Consider the following 24,566-nt stretch of genomic DNA (forward strand, 5'->3'; position numbering starts at 1 on the left):
GAGACAGGGTTTCTCTGTATAGCCCTGGCTGTCCTGGAACTCACTTTGTAGACCAGGCTGGCCTCGAACTCAGAAATCCGCCTGCCTCTGCCTCCCGAATGCTGGGATTAAAGGCGTGCGCCACCACACCCGGCTCGGGATTCATTTTTATTAAGTGACACAGTTATGTCTCCAACATTTGTAAATGATAAGTTTTTCTTTTTCAGACAGGGTCACTTGTAGACCAGCCTGGCCTCTGTTAAGTCTCAAACCAGGGGACAAAAGGCTGAGGTGCCTATTTTAACATATCAAAGTGGACCTGGTCAAGCAGGTTCTCAGAGTACCCTCTGTCCCTATCCTTTACAGGGCCCTCCAGGCTGGCATGCTCCACCCCCTTCCCTAAACTTCTCCAGCATAGGGGTTGGGCTGCCCTCCCTCTACCTTCCCATCCATATATAATCCAGTCATTTTCCGGTACCACTCCTCCTTGGGCCTCCAGGTACCTGGTTCCCTCCTCTTCTCACCTGGCTCAGGGTCACTATCACTCTGGACAGTCCCAAATGTCCTGTCTCTGGCTATGCTCTCTCTGCCTCTGGCTTTGCTCTCTCTCTCTCTCTCTCTCTCTCTCTCTCTCTCTCTCCAATAAACTTTCTCTTCCATCATCCTTAGAAACTAACATTTCCTTTATTTTCTTTTTGCTTCTTTGTTGTTGTTGTTATTGTTGTTGTTTTTCAGTCAGCCTCCAACTTCCTCTGTAGCTAAGGATGAAATTGAACTCCTAATCCCCCTTTATCTCCTAATTGGGGAGATTTGTAATCATTCTGGTAGGAATGAAGATACTCTAAGAGATACATGTGCTCCTTCCTTTGACTATCACAGTTAGAACATTGGTCCCCCAGGAACTGGAATTTCCTCCAGGCAATCTCCTGAAACCTGATGCTAGCCAGAGCTGAGACTTGACTTTCCGAAACAAAATCTCACTTAGTTCTCCCAACTTGTCAGACCACCTTACAGGACAGACTGAAGTCTAGATAAGCCGGATTACATCCTAACCAGAACTGTTCAGTTATCCATTCCTCTTCCCCTCTATTTAAACCTAAACCCCATGTGAGGATCCAGAAAGATGGACTTTGGAAGAGGAAGGGTCACTGGACCTCTTTGTTTCTTTAATCTGCTTTCTCTGGCTCCCTCTCTTCCACCTGCTTGTATTCCCCTCCCCCAAACTCCAGTCACCAGAACCACACAGATGGGCTTCCAGAGTTGTTTACCCATTCAGGATCAGCACTGGCAGTCTTCAGACCTTAAACATCTATGGGAAGAAAGCGACAGAGGACATTTTCTGCACTCACTACCAACAGTCACACTTGGACAAAGCGAAGACTTTGCTATCCATCCCTCTGAGCCTCAAGTGCTTGGATACTTTTCCCTTGGGTCTGAGGTTTGGCCGACACTTGTCAACAACACACACCCACTCAGAATTTCATCCACACAGGGTTTCCTCTTTTCCACTGAGTGGCAGGGTGGGGTACTCCACTGGGTGATGAGGAGGTCCGCTTATGGGCTACATTCTGGTTATCTCAAGGACAAAACCAGCTAGTACAAACATCGAGAGAAACAGAGTCTCCTCTTCTCCCTTGTGAGTCTGAAGTGACCAGGGACAGGTGAACTGGGGATGTTCAGTGGCAGGAGAGAGCAGAGGGCTTTGGGATAGCATGAGCCCTGGGACAAAAGCAAGGTCAGTCACCGTCCAAGGTATAGCTTGCTAGGGGAAAAAGACTAAGGCTGGTGGGGATCAGCCTTCTCCCCCCCGGAACACGGACAGACGGACAGTTTGGGATTCTGGGAGAGGAAAGGAGGGCATCAGGCATCAGTCCTGCTGGCTTTGCATTTTGCTGCTGGTAGAGCAGACTCCACTCCCTGTATTCCTGTTTCCTCAGGAGGAAACTAAAAGTGTAGGTAGATGGGGGGGGAGGGGAAGGAGGTAGGCACTTATGGGTTTTGATATGTTTCGCAGCTTCAGCTGGGCTTGAAGGTTTTCAGGCTGGAGCTGGAGACCCTCTCCTCCTGACTCCTTCCCTTGGCTGACTTGTCTGCAGAGGTCACACCATGCCCTGGCAGGCTTAGTAAATGACATCACCTTCTCTTGGCTGAGCAAGCCTGAAGAGCTCTACTGTTGTAGGTTGGGAGAGCAGGGACTGCTGCTTCTCTTGCCCTTGTAGATGGCTCTCAAGAAAGTGGAGCTGGTCATCACTGCGGTGTGCAGTCATATTGCCCTGCCACCAGATCGATGCCTCAGCAGCTTTTGGTCCCAGTCTACTTAGCTCTATAATCGACTTATTGACTATTGGTGGGTGGCTTAATTTAGTTGGACTGGTTACCTGGGCGGGGCGGGGCTCTCACCCAATCTTGGGTAACTCGATTACAGCTGTGTGCTATTGTGCGGAGCTGATAAAGAGCAATTTAAAGCACGTGCATTACCCTTAAGTATTTGATTCTATATGGGGGTGGTGCATGTGCTATGTTGAGCATGTTTCAGGTTGGAAAACAACTTATAGGAGTTGATTTCCGCCCCCCCCCCCATCACATGGGTCCTGGGATTGAACTCAGGTCATGAGGCTACGATGCCGGTGCTTTCAGCCAAACTGCCATTTCTCTGGCTCAGAAAGCATCATCTTTGTTGCATGCTAGCAGAAATGGAAGCAGACTGGATAAAACAAAACAATATAATTTAGGCATTTCAGAAATCTTGAGGTCCTGTTAAAAGAAAAATAGCAACGTTATGACACTTCAGATCATCTACGCACTAGCTCAATGTCTGGCAAATTGAGATGAGATTTATCTACCATACATAATACTTGGTCCATGAGGAGTATTAAGTAAAAAATCATTTTCCCCAGCTTGTTATTGTTTATTACAGCCCATTAAAACACCAATCTCAAGAACCCATAGCTGTGACACTACCAGTTTATCAGATCAAGGTCATCCTCAGCTATATAGGGAATTCTAAGTCAGCCTGGGCTACTGGATACACCGTCTTTTAAAAACTATCCAAAATAAACCCACCAAATAAAATGTCACTTCCTTACTTTCACAGCAGGGATAAAACAAAACAAAAACAGTTCAATATCATTTACTGTAGCTGAATGTTTATTTTTTTTTTTTCTGAGTCTTCATTACCTGCCTATCATCTAACTATTGCTGACTTGGAGCTGCCAGCAATCAGTCCTCTTGACTCTTGTGAACTATTATGCCAGGGCTAAAAGTGCACCTCAAAGATCTAGCAAGGTCTGCCTGACAAGAGCTATTCTTATTGCAAAAGGTTCATATGAACCAAGAGCCGTGGACATTTATGTTGTCACCGGAACATCTCAGACTTAGCAGGGAAAGAGGTGCGGTACTTAAACACTGTTTAGTAGGTGTTCGGGGTATCTTGGTAGACGAAAATTGCACTTGGCAAGTTTCCATTTTTTTTTTTTTTTTTTTTTTGGCTTTTATAGCCCAGGCTGGCCTCGAACTCCGAAATCCACCTGCCTCTGCCTCCCGAGTGCTGCCATACTTTCTGATAGCTAACACCTGTGCTACCTGCAAAGGGTATAAAACCTCGCCAGCCATGCTGGGACTCCAACAGCCCGCAGGCTCTCTGCCTGAAGCGCTTCACGCACTATGGCTCTGGAGCGTGGGGAAGGAGGGAACGCCCAAGCGAGTCGAATTTTTCCGCCTCTCCCTGACTCGTGTCAAAGTGCGGCGTGCCCCCACGGACTTCCGCCTCCTCCCGCCCCCCCTCCCCGCTTCCCCTTCGGCATTGGTGCGAGCCGCCTTACGTCACATCCGCTCCCGCAATTCGGAATCTTGGAACCCGCGCGATGAAGAGAGCGTTTGTGACCGTCGGGACCACCAGTTTCGACGAGCTCGTCGCTCGGGTGGTCGCTAGCGATTGCGTTCAGGTGAGTCGGGGCTCGGGCGGCTTTGGCGCTGGCCGCTTAAGCTCTGCTCGCCTTCGCCAGGCGCCGGGGGGGAAGCTGAAAGGCGGCTCGGCGGCTGTGGCTCCGGCTCCGGCAGTCCCCCCAGCCCAGCGTTTCTTCTCTCTTCCTCTTGAGCCTCTTCCAGCGACCTCACTGGTCTTCCCACGGCTTTCCCCCACGACTGTCATCCTTCCCTTGGCACTCTCTCCCTGCGACTCCCGTTTCCCCACGGCCTCTCTCCACCACCGCCCCTCCTCGGGTCTCCTCTCACTCCCGGCGCCTCCTCCCCGGGCCTCTACTCCTTCCACGTCCGGCTTCCGTGGCTCGGTCCCTCCCCGAAGCTCTTTCGGGCCCCTTGGCGCCCCAGGCTGCGACCTCCCACCTTCTCAGGCCACTAAGGGGTTTTGCTGGCGGGCCCCTTCGTCCGCGACTCCCCCACTCAACTGGAAACAGGCTGCTCTGAGGCTCTGAGGTCCGCTGACGCTGACCCTATCCCCTTAAGCCTTTAATATCTCCCCCTCCCTCCCACCGCAAGACCTTGGCCCGCGACCCCCCATTTCCTCCAGGATGGCAAGCGGGTTTTCCCTCGCCGCGCCTCTGTCCGCAAGGCCCCACCCCCTCAGGCGGGACGCGGTTTTCCCCGCAGGGTCTGTGTGTGGGCGGCCCCCCCAGCCCCCCCAACCCCCTCATGGTGGTATTAGGTTTTCCCTGCAGCACCTCGGTCCACGCTCTCAAGCCGCGGCGGGCTGATAATGGTTGCCCCTTAGCGCTTCCGGCCCATGTCTCCAGGCCGGTAAAGGGTTGCCTAGTGGCACGTCGGCTCGCGACCCCCCTCTCCTTGCTCACCATTAAGAGGTTGCCACGTGACACCTTATCTCGCGACCCCCTCCCCGCGCGCCGGTAACAGGTTGCCCCGTGACACCTTGGCTCGCCCCTCCTCCCCCGTAGCAGGTCGTCCTGTTGCACTTTGGCTCCAGACCACTCCCAGCTGGTAATTGATTGCCCTGATGCACTGACATTCGACTCCTTGAACAGGTAAAGAGGGTCTTTTCCCTCTGGGTGGCTCCCGCGGTGACCTCCTACTGCTTTGTTGTGTCTCAGCTCAACTGGTGGGACCTAAACAAGCTCTTCCCTTGGTTCCCACCTAGTTTTCCACTCCTCCTCCTCCTCCTTCAAGGTACACTTGTTTATTTTGTGCTCCACCAGCAGGTGGGTGGTAAGTAAGGTTTCTTGGAGGTGCCCGGAAGGGGGAAAAGGGTTAATTTTGAAAACTGGTAGGCCACAGATGGCTTTCACATGGCTGGCTGCTGCTTTTGAGCTGGAACTTGGGGCTTGCTTGACTGGTGTTGTCGAAAGAATTAATTTAAAAGCGCCTTGTTTTCTTATTTTCCTGTTTTAGATCCTCAAGAGTCTGGGTTACAACCAACTTGTCCTCCAAATTGGTAGAGGCACTGTGGTGCCCGAGCCATTCAGTACTGAGTCATTCACTCTGGATGTTTACAGGTATAAGGATTCTTTGAAAGAAGACCTTCAGCAAGCTGATCTTGTCATTAGCCACGCAGGTAAAGGATCTGAGAATTTGGGGGGGGTCTGTGTTTTAAAAGAAGTCATGCAGGGCGTGGTGGCCCATGCCTTTCATCCCAGCACTTGGAAGGCAGGGGCAGGTGGATTTCTGAGTTTGAGGCCAGCCTGGTCTACAGAGTGAGTTCCAGGACAGCCCAAGGCTACACAGAGAAACCCTGTCTCAAAAAAAAAAAAATCCAAGGGGGGAAAAGAAGAAGTCATAGACACTTTTTCAGATTGAATTCAAGAGGGCTTGCTATGTAATTCAGTGGTAAGGTACATGCTTAGCATGGGAAAAGCCCTAGCTGTTGGCTTACACCTGTAAGTACAGCTAGTGAGAGGGGAAGACCAGCCTGGGCTACCTGAGACCCTGTCTCAAAAGTCTATAAGTTAAACTCATCACAGCCCCTATTTTACTAGAATTGTTTGACTTACCTTGAGTATAGAGAACTTTAGTGGAGAGCAGGATGTTTCTTGGTAAGAGAAGGCTATGAAGTTATTTTAGCCCAGTTTTATAGTAGGAAACTGTAAACACAGGGGAAAGATAATGTATGCAATAATCATAACATTGTAAATTTGAAATAAGTATTTGGGCTTAGATCTGAAGGACATTAAGCCTTTTCAGTGGTAGAATTGTAGTTGTTGAAATTGCCATTTAAAGATTGTCTTTATGGACTGGAGAGATAGCTCAGGGGTTAAGAGCACCTACTGCTCTTCCAGAGGTCCTGAGTTCAATTCCCAGCAACCACATGGTGGCTCACAACCATCTGTAATAGGATAGGATGCCCTCTTCTGGTGTGTTTGAAGACAGCGATGGTGTACTCACATATATAAAATCTTAAAAAAAGACATTGTCTTTTTAATATTTCTATTGAATGTATGTAAAACACAGTAGCATTTTCTTTATTTTTATGTAGCCTGTGGTAATAAAATTTTATATGTAAAAATTATGCATCTAGAGACATAAGCATCAACTTAGAAAATATCATGTTTTACATATATATTTTATGCTTATAGTTTTAGTAGTTTGTAGCTTTCATCAACCTGATGGAGTCCCTGAGATTCCTAGTACTTTAGAAAAATTATTTTGTGGGGATAAGTGTAGTTTTGATTGTTATGGGTGCTTGTGGGGGAACATACTGCTTTTTTCCAAAGACTAATTTGAGGAGAGAAAACTCCTTAGAAATAGACATTACTCCTGGGTGGTAGTGGTACATACCTCTCCACACACCTCTGATCCCAGCACTTGGGAGGCAGAGGCAGATGGGTCTTTGAGTCCATTCCGGTCTACAAAGAATTCTAGGTCAGCAAGACCATGTCTCAAGCAAGCAAGCATGGAAATAAAAACCCAAAGGAATAGACATTACTAAAATGTATAGCATCATAGTATGTTTATGTGTTTATACCATTAGCTCTGCTTTGAATTCTTTTTGTATATTGTTTAAGTCTCCTAAATCCATGATCCTCCTGCTTCAGTCTCCCATATGCTAGGGATTTGGGGCATGTACCGTTAAACCTGACCTACATTTGTCATTTGGTTCATACAATCTCATGGACTAAATTATTCGAGTTTAGAATAAAAACTATAATGATATAGTATTGTAAATTAAAAAACTGAGTCAGTAGCTTTTATTTTTGCAGGTGCAGGAAGCTGTTTGGAGAGTCTGGAAAAAGGCAAACCACTTGTGGTAGTTGTAAATGAAAAGTTAATGAACAATCATCAGTTTGAACTGGCAAAGCAGTTGCACAAAGAAGGCCATCTCTTCTACTGTACCTGCAGGTATACTAGAGACTGATCTATTGGTCTCTTGCCTTCAGTTCCTCCTTCCCCTGCTTTTATTAGCCACCTGACTAAACCATTTGATTTTTTTTTTTTACCTTTTTCATACTCATCAGTCATACTTTGATTTTTCTCATCCAAAACTTTTCATTTGTCTGTTGCTTTGACTGTGTTCTTTGCCCTGTCTGTTCCTGTGTTTACAGCTAACTCTTTGTGAATTTCAGTGTGTGACGTACATATACATATGGGTGTGCAGGTTTCCAAGAATCTTAGTATTGTAGCTCACTACTCGGGTTTTCAGTGGTTAAAGAAGGTGCCTACTTAGTTAAGGGATAGTTAAGTTATTTTGACAGTTTTATATATGTATATAATGATTTTTAATTGTCAGTTGATATTAGACATTTTTAGTAACTTCAATGGAAGCCCTAAATTAATTATATTCATTCACATACTCTCTTCTACCTAATATAATGTGGGTACTGTTTTAAGTGTTCAGGGTACAGTGGCAAGCATTGCATTTATATTATGGTGGTAGAATTTCACATGGTGATCTTCCGCTACAGATAAAAAAATGGGGCGATATCTTGGCTGGGGTAAGGAAGAATTGGGTAGACCTCAGGAGAGGCTATGGCCCTAATGTTAGCAGTGAGTCCTAAATTAGAAGCAAGAACCAGTTAATATGAAGATGAGTTTAAAAGGCCTTAATGTAGAAATGAACTTGGGTTTGGAATGCTTGAGGAACAGGGAAGGTTCATATGGTAGAAACATTGTTCCCAAGAGTAAGTGTGAAACTGGGAGGGCATAGCTCATGTAAGAGTTCTAATACGGCCGGGCCTGGTGGCGCAGGCCTTTAATCCCAGCACTCGGGAGGCAGAGGCAGGCGGATTTCTGAGTTCGAGGCCAGCCTGGTCTACCAAGTGAGTTCCAGGACAGCCAGAGCTATACAGAGAAACCCTGTCTCGAAAAACCAAAAAAAAAAAAAAAAAAAAAAGAGTTCTAATACTATTTTATGTTTAATGAGAAGCCACTGAAGCTCTTTAAGCAAAGGGATCTGGTAAGCAATATTGCCTTATGAAGTGAATTAGAATTCGATAGGAACTTATCAGCATCTGCAATAGAAGCTTGAAGAAAAGTGCTTTTTCTGTTAGTTCTTTGGGACACTAGAAGCTTGCCAAAGGGCCAGGTCAGTAATTCCTAGTTGCTTGATTTTTAAAAACTTTTTTAATGTGGCATTTAAAAAAAGTAAATGACCTTATAGAGAGATTAATTTTATGGTTATATCTGTATCAATATAAAAGTTTAGGATACGATAACTTTCAGAAACTTTATTCTAGAAAAATTACTCAAATGAAAGTATCAAGAAGCATTTATTATATTTTTGGTGTAGTTAAATCATTTCCCCAACCCTACGTTGGATGGAAATATGCCTGTTGTAATTTAGCTGACTTATTTAATAGTTTCTGAAGTAATAGTTCTATGCTGTTGTTTAGAACTTTATGCATGGTGATGAAATACTGATTTATTAGTTAACAATTCAAGATAGTTTTCAGTAAAGTTTTCTCATGGGGTGGAGAGATGGCTCAGTGGTTAAGAGTAATGGCTACTCTTCCAAAGGACCCTGGTTCAATCCCCAGCACCTACATGGCAGCTTACAACTGTTATTCTGGTTCTATAGGATCTGACACCCTCCCACAGACATACATGCAGGTAGATCACCAATATACATTAAATATTAATTTAAAAAATTTTCTTAGTCTGTATGAATGATGCATTATAGTCATCCTTGCTTGCTTTCTTTTGGTTTTATTTATCGTTTTTTGTAAATTTTGCTTTATATTTGTGTGGTCCTGGAGAGTAGTAGAAATCAATATACATATATTTTCCTTTAAATAACATTTCTGAAGCACTTCATTTGACCCAGATAAGAATGTCTATTAAGGGCTGGAGAGATGACTCGGAGGTTAAGAGCACTGACTGCTCTTCCAGAGGTCCTGAGTTCAAATCCCAGCAACTACATGGTGGCTCACTACCATCTGTAATGGGATCTGACGCCCTCTTCTAGTGTGTCTGAAGACAGCTACAGTGTACTCAAATACATGAAATGAATGAATGAATAAATAAATAAATATTTAAAGAAAAAAAGCATGTCTATTCAGGGCTGGTGAGATGGCTCAGTGGGTAAGAGCACTGACTGCTCTTCTGAAGGTCCTGAGTTCAAATCCCAGCAACCACATGGTGGCTCACAGCCATCTGTAATGAGATCTGACATCCTCTTCTGGTGTGTCTAAAGACAGCTACAGTGTACTTACATATAATCTTTAAAAAAAACGTTTATAGAATGTCTATTCAATTCTTTTGACATTTTATAGTATTCTCTGTTGGCAGCACAACTGTTCATTCATCAAATGGGTAACAGGCAGCAGATAAGTTCCAGAATTTTCTCTCATGTTACCTGATATTTTTCTTCTTTCGTTTTAGCATGCTTCCTGGGCTGTTACAGTCAATGGATTTATCAACACTGAAATGTTATCCTCCTGGCCAGCCAGAAAAATTTTCTGCATTTTTGGATAAAGTTGTTGGATTACAAAAATAAACTCTCAACACTTTAAAATACCCCTAAGTCCAGTTCATGGAATATGATAAAATCAAAATAAATTCATGACATGTTTTTGTAGAACAGTATAAACCCATATATTTACTATAAATACAAGGATTTTGTGGCATAAACATTACAGTTGTGTCTAGATCCTAATTTTAGTAAATGTTTGAGGTTTCCCTAACTTTGAAAACTATAGCCTTCACAGTTTTGTACTAAAATTTCAAAAAAGCAAAAGCTGGGCAATGGTGGCACATGCCTTTAATTCTAGCCTTTGGGAGCCAGAAGCAGGTGTATCTAAATCTAAGTTCAAGGCCATCCTTTTCTACATAGAGAAACCCTACCCAGAGAAACTGTCTCTAAAATCCAAAACAAAACCACAAAACCAAAAAAATTTAAAAGATGTTAATAAGAATCAAATAGTAGATGTTTTTGAATAAAAAAAAATGCTAACAATGTAACATTTTGGTGAGAAAATCAGCATTTGTAGGATCATAATCTCGAGAGCATTTTTGTATTAAGCAGAAAGAATGGGTTTACTTTGTAGAAGCTAATTTGAAAAAGATCAAAGTAATTGATAGAGTACGCTTATCCTGAAGAATAAAATAGATATGTTCATCTTTTGAACTTCTGATCCTTCAAGTGCTGGGATTACAGGCACACGCCACCATTCCTGGTAATATTTGTTCCTCTAAGATAGACAAGGGCTGGGGAAATTGTTTAGTGAGTAAAGTACTTGTATAAATGTGAGAACCTGAGTTTGCATCTTCAGTATAAATCTTAGGCATGGCAGTGTGTATTTAAAATCCTTGTGCCTATGATGAAATTGGTAGATATAGATAGAATTTTCAGGAAGACATTGGACTAAGCAGCCTAGTATTCACAAAAAGATACCTGTTACTAAGCAAGGTAAAAAGTTAGGATAGAGCTCACCGTAGGACACATGGCTACATTCACACGAGTACATGGAGATATGTAGGTAGAATGTGACAATCTTAACAATGTCTTAAATGATAGCGAATAAATCCAAAAAATATAACAGTATGACTTGGCTGTTACTTTTTTATTTTTTTAATTTTTTGTATGTGTGGACATGTGCATATGGAAGTCAGAAGACAATTGGGACCATTTTTCTCCTTCAGCCATGTTCCTGGGGTCAAATGTGGGTCTCTAGGCCTGGTACCAGGATTTTGCTGTTGATCCATTTCACCCCCCCCTTTTTTTTTCTGGATAGAGGTGGTATGGTTTGAACCGAGGACCTTGCACATGCTAAATATGCACTCTACCACTGAGCTATATCCTCTGTTCACTTAATTTTCACAGTTGCCATCTGGGTCCCCCCATCTTAGGTCTCTGGGACTTTTTAGAGGTAACTCCCACCCCCAGCAGCTGAATATTTCCATTCATTCTGGCCCCCTGGGTCTCTGCTGTCTCCTCCCATACCTGCTTCTACCACCCTTTACCCCTCCCCTCTCCAAGCCAGGGCTTACCCTCCGACCTCCTATGATGATTTTCTCCCTTCTAAGTGGGATTTAAGCATCTTTACTTGGATCTTGTTTAACTTCTTAGGGTCTGTGTTGTGGGGTGTATCATGGGCATTCTGTACTTTTGGCTAATATCCACTTAGTACCATGCATGTCCTTTTGGGTCTGGATTACCTCAGGATATTTTCTAGTTCCATCCATTTGCCTGCAAAGTTCATTATGTCCTTGTTTCTAATAGCTGAATAGTATTTCATTGTGTAAATGAACCATATTTTCTGCATCCATTCTAACCTTGAGGGACATTTGGGTTACCTCCAGTTTCTAGGTATTATGAATAAGGCTGCTATGAACATAGTGGTGCACATGTCTTTGTGGTATAGCTGGGTCTTCAGGTAGATCTATTTCCAATTTTCTGAGGAACCTCCAGATTGATTTTTCAGAGTGGTTGTACCAGTTTGCAATCCCACCAGCAATGGAGGAGTGTTCCTCTTTCTCCACATCCTCTCCAACATGGTGGTGTCATCTGAGGTTTTGATCTTAGCCATTCTGATTGATGTAAGGTAGAGTCTCAGGGTCGATTTGATTTGCATTTCTCTGATCATTAAGGACTTTGAACATTTCTTTAGGTGCTTCTCAGCCATTCTAGATCCCTCATTTGTGAATTCTCAGTTCTATACCCCATTTTTTGATTGGGTTGTTTGGTTTTTTGGTGATTAACTTCTTGAGTTCTTTATATATTTTGAATATTAGCCCTCTGTTGGATGTGGGGTTAGTGAAGATTTTTTCCCCAATCTGTTGGTTGCCGATTTGTCTTATCAACTATGCCCTTTGCCTTACAGAAGCTTTCCAGTTTCATGAAGTCCCATTTATCAATTGTTGATCTTGGAGCATGAGCCCTTAGAGTTCTGTTCAGTAAATTTCCCCCGTGCCAATGAATTCGAGGTTCTTTCCCACTTTCTCCACATCCTCACCAGCACATATTATCACTTGAATTTCACTTGGCTTCAGAAATTTTAAGATAATATTTTTTTTCGAGACAGGGTTTCTCTGTGCAGTCCTGGCTGTCCTGGAACTCACTCTGTAGACCAGGCTGGCCTCGAACTCAGAAATCCACCTGCCTCTGCCTCCCAAGTGCTGGGATTACAGGCATGCGTCACCACTGCCTGGCAAGATAATATATTTTTTTAAGATTTTTATTTTATTCATGAGTGCACTGTAGCTGTCTTCAGACACACCAGCAGAGGGCATCGAGGGCATCAGATCCCATTGTAGTAGCTTATGAGCCACCAAGTTGTTGCTGGGAATTGAACTCAGAACCTGTGGAAGAGCAATCAATGCTGTTAACAGCTGAGCCATCTCTCTAGCCACCTTAACATATTTTTAAGTGTAATAGTTCTTTTATAGAAAGTTTAGATACAGTTTATCCATAAAAAAATAGTAAGTTCAGAGTTTAGCTTGATGGTGCATGACTGTAATCCCAGCATTTAGGAGATGTCACTTCTGTTAAGTTTCAGGTACACAGTAGAAAAAAAAAATCAGTCAATACATATGATAGTGACTAGATGTATGTACCTAGTTCTAAACATTTTACCTGGGCCATATTCACATTGTTTTAGCAGAATTACTTTCCTGATTCTCATTTGGGCTAATGTTAAATTTTTACTGATGATAACAGTAGGTTCCTGTGAAGTACTATGTACTCAGGCAGAAGCTACTTTGGGCTAAAATTTTGGTGAGAATTACATAAGTATGAGAGTATGTAGTTAGTCCACATCTCCATAGTTTAGACTTAATAGAAATTGCGCCTTTATTGTATATAGGCAACAATCTGTTTATGCTTGTACCTATTTGTATTCATACCTGTGCATGAGGAGACCTGAAGACAAATTCTCAAGGTTTACCCTTAAATACCATCCACCTCTAGGATGGTTTCTCACTGGCCAAAACTTCATTATCTAGGCTAGAGTGGCTGGCAAGTGAGCGACAGTGATCCCTTGTCACCACCTCCTCAGTTTCAAGTTTACCATCACATTGTGCCTACCATCTAGCATTTTAATGTGCTCGGTCATTGCAAAACTACCAAGTTATATTTACAGCCTTTTCTTCTTTTTTTTTTTTTTTTTGTTTTGTTTTTGTTTTTCGCCACCAGGCCCTGCTTTTTCACAGCCTTTTCACCAACTCTCCACTAAGATTTTAGAAAAGGTTTTTATTCACTTCCAGAGATAGAATCTTAATGTTTCATAGGTCTTTTTTTTTTAAAGTAACTTTTCTCTCATTTGAGAAAAAATTGAGCTGTAAAGTTTATGTAGGTCACTTAGCCTTATTTTATTCATTTATTTTATCTTTTGGTGACATAGAATTTCTCTATGTTACAGCCCTGGCTGTTCTGGAACTCTGTAGATCAGGCTGGGTTTGAATTCACAAAGATTTGCATACCTCTGTCTTCTAAGTACTGTGATTAAAGGCATGCCCCACCACCCCCTGGCCCATTTAACCTTTTAAATGACTTTGTGGCTTGAATGGCTACTCTTAGAGAATCTATTCAAATTCAGATACTGGAAAAAGTTCTAGGCTTCCTATTCTTTTAATACTGAACTGTTAGAACACTGTAATGTAGATTTAATTATCCACCAATTATGCCGTTGTTATGTGCGGTAATATTTCTGACTATGACCTTGTGGTATTTTATATTTAATGTGGGTTTTTTTTTGTTGTTTTTTCAAGACAGGGTTTCTCTGTATAGCCCTGGCTGTCCTGGAACTCACTCTGTAGACCAGGCTGGCCTCCAACTCAGAAATCCGCCTGCCTCTGCCTCCGAGTGCTGGGATTAAAGGCATGTGCCACCACGCCCGGCTAATGTGGGGTTTTAAGTCAAGGTATTTCAAGTTTTACTTGACAGAGTTTTTAACATTAATCTGAATTCTGTACTTGAAAGACTCCAGAGGTGACAGTTTGCTTATGAAAACATCCTTTTGCCTTGAGTCCTGCATTTTTTTTAACTATACAATAATTGTAAGCTTTTGGGTTTTTTTAAAATAGTTATAGCTTTTAGTTGCTTTTAGTTACTTTTTAAAAGTACTTTTTAAAATTATTTAATGTATATGAGTTCTCTGTTTTCATGCATACCAGAAGAGGGCATTGGATCCCATTACAGATGGTTGTGAGCCACCATGTGGTTACTGGTAATTGAACTCCGGTCCTCTGGAAGAGCAGTCAGTGTGCTCATAACTGCTGAGCCATCTCTCCAGCCCTTAAAATTGCTTTCTATTACATGGAAATGTAATCTAACATTTGGTCCATAATCTTAAAAATCCATTTTTACTAAGTTAACTGTAACTTATACTTTACATATACATTTCTGATATATCTCTTGTGTATATATCCTATATTGCAATTTTATAACAATTTTGCAAACATCAATAGTTAGTTTTCTAGTATTTTGTGTATTTTGTGTTTATAGTATACTCAAGTTCTTTTGAACTTGAATAGATGATAGTCAAGGCCTAAATGGTGAAACTTAGAATTAGTATTTTTGATTACAAGTATTTATACATTTTAGAGTATAGTGTCATATTGACCTGTAGGCAGTGTGTGATGATTTAAATCAAGCTAATTTATCCTTTTATTTTTATGGTGAAATATGTGAAGTGTATGGTGATAATTAAATGTATATTATCAACTACTCATCCTGATGTTTACTATATCTCAAACATGCCTCTTAACAAAGATAACATTTTGTGCCATTTAATCGATTTCCTATTCTCCATTAACTATTCAGGGTGCAAACTCTGGTAACTATTGCTTCTATGATTTCAACTTTTTTAGATTTCAAATATGTCATACATTTGTGCCTACTCTATTTCACTTATACTAATACTCAAGATTGGAAAACATTTGTTCAAGTTGCCAAAAGTGATAGGTGGTAGGGTTTCTACTTTTAAAAGATCGAATAGTGTTCTATTGTATTACACTATATTTTCTTACTTACTCAAATACTGATGGTCATTTAGATTTTGTTTGTGTGTCTTTGTGTGGGGGTGAGTATGTGTGTGGTACTGGAGATTGAGCCCAGGCCTTTGCTTGTATCTCTAGCCCTAGATTTTGTTTGGCAGGAGATATTTATTACTTACATGTAATTTACATTTATATTATCTTATTTCCTATATGTTCCTTTAATTTTGTTTGATAGATATTTCATTACTTCTATGTTACTTATATTTACATTACATTTTATTTCCTCAAGGGTTTTTTTTTTCTCTTTGTGATTTAGTCTCAGTAGATTGTTGATATCTAGAAATTTATTTTTGGTTATCCATTTTTGGCATGGTAATTTTTTACCTGAGTTTCTATCTTTATCTGTTTTTCTGACAGGATCTCATGTACCGTAGGCTGGCCTTTAACCTGATTTGTCCCTGAAGATGACCTTAAACTTCTTATTCTTTTGCCTTTACTGCTCAAGTCTTGGGCATAAAAGGCATGTGGCACTATGCCCAGTTTACGTGGTACTAGAGTCTGAACCCAGGGGTTCATTTCATTTATGCTATTCACATAGTACCAATTGACAGCTATCCCCAGCTCTCATTGTTTTGTTATTTCTGTTTCTTCTGTGAAGAAATTTATAACTATTTAAAGTTGGATCTTTGGGGGAGATATATATCTCTTGTTTTAACATGATAAAAGTTTTAAGAGAATTTCTTTAGCCTTTGACTTAACTTCAGTAACCTCCTTATGCTTAGTGCTGGTGATCTTTTTCACTGTCCTGCCTACATATTTCTAGGTCTCTTTCAACTTCACTCTGGGTTACTGTTTATTTTGTAGTACCAGCATTTTATTATCATATCTTGTCATTTTTGGCATATATTTTTTTAGATGTGGGCTCTCCCATTGAGCTCAACTTTAAACTCTATCCTTTCTGCTTTTTTTTTTTGGTTTTTCGAGACAGGGTTTCTCTGTGTAGCTCTGGCTGTCCTGGAACTCACTGCAGACCAGGCTGGCCTCGAACTCAGAAATCCGCCTGCCTCTGCCTCCCGAGTGCTGGGATTAAAGGCGTGCGCCACCATGCCTGGCCGAAATTAACCAGTTTTAAAGGAGCATAATTTGGCAGCATTTGGGACACAGAGGCAAGTAGATGGATCTCTTGAGTTTGAGGCTAGCCTGGTTCACAAAGGTGTTCCAGGACAGCCAGACTTACATAGGTAGAGAACCCCTGTCAAAAACCAAGAGTATAATTTGGTAATATTCAGTGAAACCATTAGGAGATTTTCAGATTTTTTATCATTCTAAAAAGATTGTGATAGATTGTTGCCAATGACTGCACCACAGCCCCCATGACTACTAATCTGATTTCTATCTAGATTTGCCACTTTGGCATATTTCATTTAAACAGAGCCCTGTGTTTTGGAATCACACCTTTTGCATCTGATTCTTTAGGGCTAGTTTCTCTACAATCTCGTTCATGTTTTTTATGTAGCCATCCCTGTAGGTATGTAAATGTCTCATTGTGATGTTAATTTCCTTAATAGCTAGGCATACTGAACAATTAACTACTTAGTATCTATTTTTACTCCTCCCCTCCTTTTTATTGACAGACTCTAGCCCAGGCTGGCCTGAAACTCTCTGTAATAGAGAATAAACCTGAAACATCCTGTTCCTCTTAAAGCTAGCTCTCAAAGCTGGGATAATGCACACAAGATGAGCACTCTGCCAGCTACTACATTGATAGCTCCCCTCCATTTACCTTAAGGAAAACATACTAAAATATTTTGCCCATTTAAAAAATGGGATTGAGCAGGGCGTGGTGACGCACACCTTTAATCCCAGTACTCGGGAGGCAGAGGCAGGCGAATTTCTGAGTTCGAGGCCAGCCTGGTCTACAGAGTGAGTTCCAGGACAGCCAGAGCTACACAGAGAAACCCTGTCTCGAAAAACCAAAAAAAAAAAAAAAAAAAAAAAAAAAGGATTGTTTATTGTTGACATTATTTTTGAAGTAGAGACCAGTCTCAAATCATTATGTATTAGCTGAGATTACTGGTTTGTGCCACCATGCCAGATTTATGTGGTGCTGAGGGCGAAACTCAGAAACTCAGGTTCTCTATCATGCTAAGACAAGTCTATCAACTGAGCTACAACCCAGTACACTTTTAGTAGTTTTTAAATATATATTTTCAGTACATTCTTTTTAGATATGTGATATGCAGCTATTCATACTTTTATTTGTAACTTATATTGTCACCCACTTAACAATTTTATTTGCAGAACACAAGTTAATTTTGTGAAAGTTCAATCTGTATGCTTTTTAAAAATAATTTTGCCTATCCTATGGATCTTGAATGTTTTTTCTTAAAACATTTTAAAGAACTTTTACACATTGATTTCTAAATATTTGTAGTTCAAAAGTTAAACTATACAATACAAACTGTATAGGGAGGCTCCCTTGCAGGGTCTCTCTTGCTGCCTTAACCCCTTCTTGGGAGGCAGCTGGTGAAGGATGAATACAGCTTTGATTTGACATCTAGATCTGGTCTGCTTTGCATTAATTGAGTAAACAAGATGTGAGATTCAGGTCTAGGGCTACTTTTTGCATTATGAATGATCAATTCTTGCACTATCTGATATCAATACTTTATTATCTATTGTATTGCCTTTTGTTACTTTGTCAAAAATAAAATGATTTCTTTATATCTGTCTGTTGTTTGTTTTCTTAGTGTGTACTTCTCTTTCTCTTGGCTTTCTCATCTTTGTTTCTAGGTTTTGCTTATATTCTGATTATCTTCCTGACCCTTTCCCTTCAATCTCTTTTCTCAAATGGAAGTACATTAATAGTATTTGTTGAAGTTTTATACTCATGTTTTGTTTAATGTTCAGTAGATGTAAACAATTTGTATTTTGTCTTTATTCGTAGAATATGACAAAATCAACTTAAGTGTAAGCTTTAGTTTGTCTTTCTTTGTGAATTGGTGATCACAAAACAGAATGGCCCAGAACTTTCGCAAAAAAAAACTTTCTAGTTTCTTTAGAAAAAAAAATATGAAAACTGAATGGTAAGGAAAATCAAGGTTTTATTCCATATCTACCATGATTTTATTTCATTCATAATTTATAAGTAATGATCCATGATTTTCCTTATAGACTGAAGTTATATAAGAGTAAGATAAATAGCTGCTGCTGGGCAGTGGTGGGGTACTTTAATACCAGCACTTGGGAGGCAGAGGCAGGTGGATTTCTGAGTTCGAGGCCAGCCTCATCTACAGAGTGAGTTCCAGGACAGCCAGGGCTATACAGAGAAACCCTGTCTCAAAAAACCAAATAAATAAATAAATAAAGATAAATAGCTGCTTTACATTGCAACATCTCTGAAGTCCAGTTTTTTCTTTAGAGTATACCTTTATTGTTTTTTTGTAATCAGACCTGTGTAGATAAGATATTTAATTTAGTGTGAAAACATTGTACAAATGGAAAAATATAAGTTTAACAACGTCAGACCAACAAAAAAAGCCAAGATTTGACTTATTTATTTGTGGTTCTGGCATTGAATTTAACATACTAGTGTACAGGCTTTATCACTGAGCTTTGTGTCTCTAAACCTTTTTTCTAACACCTTGAAGGAGGTTGTATTCTGGCATTTTAAATAAAAATAAGATGCCTGATGCCAGAATGAAATAATAGAAATAATGCTCCTGTCTTCGACCCATGATTCAGAGCACCTTTCCCCGGCAAAGTACCCTAGTAACATTTAAAAACACACCTAACATGTCCAGCATGTCAATAATATGCCATCAAAAAAAAAAACAAATTCTAAATTGCGTTTTTGACAGTTTCTGTGTAAGATATTTCGTAATGATTCCATTTTACACATTGTAAAGATTTATTTTTAATAATATATTTGCTTTTAAAAAAAGATTTATTTATTTACTTATTATGTATATGAGGCTTATTTATTGTTATATGTAAATACACTGTAGTTGACTTGAGACACACCAGAAGAGGGTGTCAGATCCCATTACGGGTGGTTGTGAGCCACCATGTGGTTGCTGGGACTTGAACTCAGGACCTTCGGAAGAGCAGTCAGCACTCAGCTGCTGAGCCATCTCACCAGCCCATATATTTGCTTTTGAGGGTATGCACATGTGGGTGCAGATGCACATGGATACTGGAGGATACTGGTTGTAGTGACCCTCTTGACATTGGTGCTGGGAAGTCCTTTGCAGCGCATGCTTTTAACTACCAAGCCATATCTCTCTTTGTTTTCACTTCTCAGTTTTTAGTAGTTTTATGCAGTAATCTGACATTCCTTAAGAATTGGAGTTTCCGAGCGTAATTAATGGACTAATTATTAGTGGTCTTAGTAGACAATTTTATCTAGAATTAAATGACTTGATTTTATTCTCATAGCTGAAATAGGCAAGCAGTTAGTTGCTTGGGAGTCTTTGTTCCAACTGATGGAGGTCCCGCCCCTTTTCTTTGTCTTTTAAAAAAGGTGTTTTTAAATACTAAAGCAAACTAAATAACTTCCCCACCCCTACTTCACTGAAACTCTTGTGGGCACTGTAGGACAGAAGCCATTTGGGAATTCAGGGAGTGATCTCAAAGCTCTTTGTGGAGTAGGCTGTTTTACACATGTGAGTCTTTTTGTAATTTCCTTTGCAGCCTCATGAAGTAGCTTCCTGGAGCTCTTTAGATTTCCAGAGTTCACCTGCTTATAGTCCCACCTTTCTGTAACTGTTTCCCTTCTTCCTGCGTTGTCTTCTCACATTTCTTACTCTTTGGAGCATCTGCTCTTCGTTTTTGTGTTTTCACAGGGTCCTGTCTGTCCTGCGCCAGTCAGCCTCTTGCTTGTGCTTCTGGGAAGTGCCAAGATTCTGCAGCAACTGCCTTCTGCCTAGACCTTGAGCTGCTTCGGATACCTGCCTACACAAGCTCCAGTACTTGTGGCCACTGCCTATTTTCCCTGCCTTCTGTGTTTTCCTCTTTTCCACCCCTCTGTACCTTTCTCGTCATCCCGTGCACAATGCATAAAGGATGGAAAAAGTTCTGCGGCCAGAAGTCTTTGAATGAGGCATCAATGGATGAATATTTAGGCAGTTTAGGGCTGTTTCGAAAGATGGTTGCCAAGGATGCCTCTTGCCTCTTTCGTGCTATTTCCGAGCAGGTAAATATAAGCGTGACAAGTGGATGATGTCTTGTTGTAAGATTTCAGGGTGAGATGCGGCGTGGTCCAGTAGTTCAATCTGTAGAGTACTGAAAGAAACAACTATGTATTTTCCGTTTCTTAGTGAAAGCATCCAGGCCTGCTTGAGAAGTACAGATTGAAATACTGTGCTGTTGCTGATCAGGGCAAATACGGTTCTCCTGTGGCTACTTTTTTTTTGCTTTTCATTGCCAGTTTGTAATCGGGGAGGGTACATTAATGTGAGGTTAAAGAAAACATTGAAATTAATCTCAGTCCTTTGTAAGCATGCCCAACTCCTTTGTTTATGCGTAAGAAAACGATTTATAGCTTGTACCCTTACAAGTTGAAAGTTGAGGTTGAAAGTCCAGGACACAGTCATTAACCCTCAATCTCACTAAAAATGACCATTTTTTAACGTAAGGAGGTATGGCTTCTTTGCCTTTGGCTAAGATCAGGTGTAGTAGCGGCTGCACTTAATTTCTCTTGTTTCCAACATGTGCTCTAGTTTAGGAAACTTGTGTCTAATTCATCGTCTTAATTTAGAAACGTCTATTTGAAATGACATGGCAGTGAGCTAGTCTTTTCTTTTATAGTTGTTTCACAGCCAGATCCATCATTTACAGATCAGGAGAGCTTGTGTCTCATATATGAAGGAAAATCAACAAGCTTTTGAGTCTGTAAGTAGAATATATGCACTGAAGAGAGTTGTTGGTAATGTATATAGTAAGTGGGCAAAAAGAATTAGTAGTACCTAGTACAAAAACGTTATGCTTTCTCAGTAAGCAACTATTTAAATCTCAGCTGACTTCCTAGAGCTAGCATGCTTTTGTACCTCTTCCTCAAAGTAAAATATTGCTTTATGCTGATTAAAAACTAAGAATGGCCTGTTGGTGTAGGTTTGTAACCCAGCTCTCATCTCTCATCCCAGTACTCTGCATTCTGAATAAGAGTTCTGAGTCCAGCGGGGCCAGTGTGAGCAGTATAGGGAGACTGTCAGAACAACAGTGACTAAAAAGTATCAATCCCATCCTTACTTCTTCCTCTACCCTCGAAACAGATTCCCAACCACAGTTTTGTATTGTTTGTACCACTTTTCTTATTAGATTTCACTTTGCTAATATTGTGAAATGTCCATTTTAATCTATACTCAGTATTCCTCAGCCAATTTGAATAGTCTTGTAAAATTTAGTTGTAAGGAAATGTTTGTTAGTCTTAATATTATAAATTGTGGTAACTGAAACTCTGCCCCTATGTTTGACTTGAAAACAACCTTTATAGAACATTTTTGTACACATTAAGTAGCTTAATTTTTGTCAAGTGAAGTTGTATCCAGGTTAGATTTGAAGCTTTTATCATGTGCCTTTTTACTACTTGATTCTTTTGATTCAACTTACTGCCCTTGGGATTTGTTTTTAATTTTCTCAACAGTGACTTAAAATCCTGTAAATGCTTCTTTAAATCTTGTTGATTATAGTCTTCTCCACCCCTGGGAGAAATAGCACTCTTGGCATTGAAATGCGAGGTTATGTTCCCAAGTGGCCTAACTCAAGTATTTTGTGCATAGAGATAACAATGGAGCTTTTGGTAAAGTACGAATTCTGAAGCGGAACTTTTGTGCTGGGGCTTCAGATTTCTGCATTTTAAACAAACTTATAAATTAAGGGTGTAGCTTCCCAGACCGCATTTGTCTAACAAAAGATGTGTAAAACACTGTTAAAAGCCTGCTCTTCCATCCCCTCAGGTAAAGTTTAAGCTTTGTTTATACCTGCCTGCCTTTTTTGGGAAAACTAGTAGGACCCAAGGACACCTATGGGTGTGTTAGATAAATTCATTATCTTCAATGTCACTTACAGGAAGGTAGTTTCAGGGTCAAAATTTGCTCTATTTTAAGTTACTCCCATTATTGCACGATAGTTCATAAGTTAGCTGACAAAATGAGCCAGTTCAAGTCAAATTATTGGTGGTAGCTCTAGAGCTAGTTCCGAGACCACACAGGAGGTTAGTGAAGTGGAGATAGAGAGAAGGTGGTAGGGAGAGCTTGAGCAAGCAAGTGCCAGAGGGGGAGGGGAAGGGAAGAGAAAATGAAGGCACAGCGTAGAGAGATTAGGGGGGGTGCAAAAAGGAAAAGAGACTTACACAGAGAGTTGTGCAAGAGAAAGGAAATTGGTAGGGAGAAGCAATGAAGCGAGACAAAAGGTCTCGATTATATAGTGAAGAGCAACTGGGTGAGAGGGAAACTCAGCCACTGGGTTGTTTAGTTCAGCATGGAGGGTATGCCAGCCATCCTCTGTAACAGGTTAAGGTCTGCAGGCCAGGTTCACTTTGGTATGTTAAAAACACTTGTCCTGGGTCTGAAATCCAAGAGAAATATATTATAACCTCAAATAAAAGGAAAATCTCTGTGAGATGGTGATAAGTATAGAATATAATTGGATTGCCATAATGGTATGATTTGGTTTAAGTCCAGTTTGTTTTGTTTTTGAAGTATGTGGAGGGATCTTTTGAGAAATATCTGGAACGGTTGGGAGATCCCAAGGTAAGTTCAAATATCATCTTCATAGTTGTTTGAAATAATTACCTAAATATACATACTTCAATGGCTATAATGACTCAAAACTGTATTGAGTGGAATAATGTAAGATGCAATGGCCTCTTTTGTGTTGAATATTGAGAATTGTGTTTACTGTTTCTGTGGTCTCCTGAGAATATGCACTGATTGGGAAATGGACAGTGTTGGCAAACACTAAATAAAACCTTTTCACTTCTGTGGGAAAGAAGGGTGGTAATGTTGCTGAGATTTTATCTATCTATCTATCTATTCATGACAGGGTTTCTCTGTGTAGCCCTGGCTGTCCTGGAACTCACTCTGTTGACCAGGCTACCCTTGAACTCAGAAATCCACCTGCCTCTGCCTCCCAAGTGCTGGTACTAAAGGTTTGCACCACCACTGCCCAGCTATTATTTTTTAAAAAATTAAAGTTTCCAATTAGTAGTTATTTTTTGTTGTGGGAGTCAAACTCATAATTTATAAATTTTTGTTAATTGGTTTTTACTTAAATAGACATTTACTAAATATTCTGCTATCTTTTAAAAAAGTAAGAGTTACACTTTTATACTTTTATGGCTAAGAAGAGCTATGGGTTCATTATTTTGAATTGTTTATATTATTGAGTAGCTATCTTAATTTTCTGATATTCATGCTGAATACTACTTAATAGTTCTAAAATGTTTTTCAAAACTCTTTATATTTAGGAGAGTGCTGGCCAGCTGGAACTAAAAGCTCTTTCTCTAATTTATAAGTAAGTTGTATCAAATAAAGGGACCAAAGGGAGAATGTAAGAGGGAATGTATAAATATGAATGGAAATGATGTCTGTCAGAATCCTTTTAGAACTCATTAAATTTGAGAGTCAATAACTTAGTAATATAAAATAAAAAGGGTTGAGCTAAATCCATTTGATAACAGTTTTTGGGTGAATAACCTTGTCATTAGTTCTGTCCTAGAATTTGTGGCTGTTTAAAAGGAAGGCAGGTATGTTATTGGGACATGGCTATGATACTAGCACTGAGCAGGGAGGCAGAGGCAAGACAATCTTGATTTCAAAACCACACTGGGCTATACAACAAGATCTTGCCTTTAGATAAACTAAGAGACTGAAAATGCTGAACTGGTAATATTTCCTGTAGGAAATTAGAATAGCTATCTTCTAAAACTTTTTAAATATTTAATATTTTTTATATGTTGTCATTAGGGCAATGTGTTCCCTGGTCTTTTGAGACAGGGTGTCTCTGTGAAACAAATTCTGGCTGTCCTGGACTAGCTTTGTATAGACCAGGCTGATCTCGACCTCACAAAGATCTGCTTGCTTCTGCCTCCCAAGTGCTAAGAGTAAAGGCCTGTGCCACTTTGCCCTGCACAGTATCACTTGTTTTTTTGTTTTTGTTTTGTTTTTTTTTTTGGTTTTTCGAGACAGGGTTTCTCTGTATAGCCCTGGCTGTCCTGGAACTCACTTTGTAGACCAGGCTGGCCTCGA

The 24,566-nt window shown here is 40.5% G+C and overlaps 1 protein-coding gene across 1 annotated transcript in view; it reads left to right on the forward strand.

The window, feature by feature from the left end:
* Window positions 1-3,820: 3,820 nt before the first annotated feature.
* The window catches only part of Alg13 (ALG13 UDP-N-acetylglucosaminyltransferase subunit), a 54,555-nt gene continuing 33,809 nt past the window's right edge, over window positions 3,821-24,566 (forward strand). Inside the window, 9 exon segments of the mRNA XM_021188813.2 lie at window positions 3,821-3,923; window positions 5,341-5,503; window positions 7,146-7,293; window positions 20,171-20,304; window positions 20,307-20,512; window positions 21,127-21,210; window positions 23,019-23,069; window positions 23,786-23,832; window positions 24,037-24,064. Coding sequence (XP_021044472.1) covers window positions 3,843-3,923; window positions 5,341-5,503; window positions 7,146-7,293; window positions 20,171-20,304; window positions 20,307-20,512; window positions 21,127-21,210; window positions 23,019-23,069; window positions 23,786-23,832; window positions 24,037-24,064 — 942 coding nt within the window. The 5' untranslated portion in view covers window positions 3,821-3,842.

The sequence above is a fragment of the Mus pahari genome, chromosome X (assembly GCF_900095145.1).
Source record: "Mus pahari chromosome X, PAHARI_EIJ_v1.1, whole genome shotgun sequence".
Classification (NCBI taxonomy): domain Eukaryota; kingdom Metazoa; phylum Chordata; class Mammalia; order Rodentia; family Muridae; genus Mus; species Mus pahari.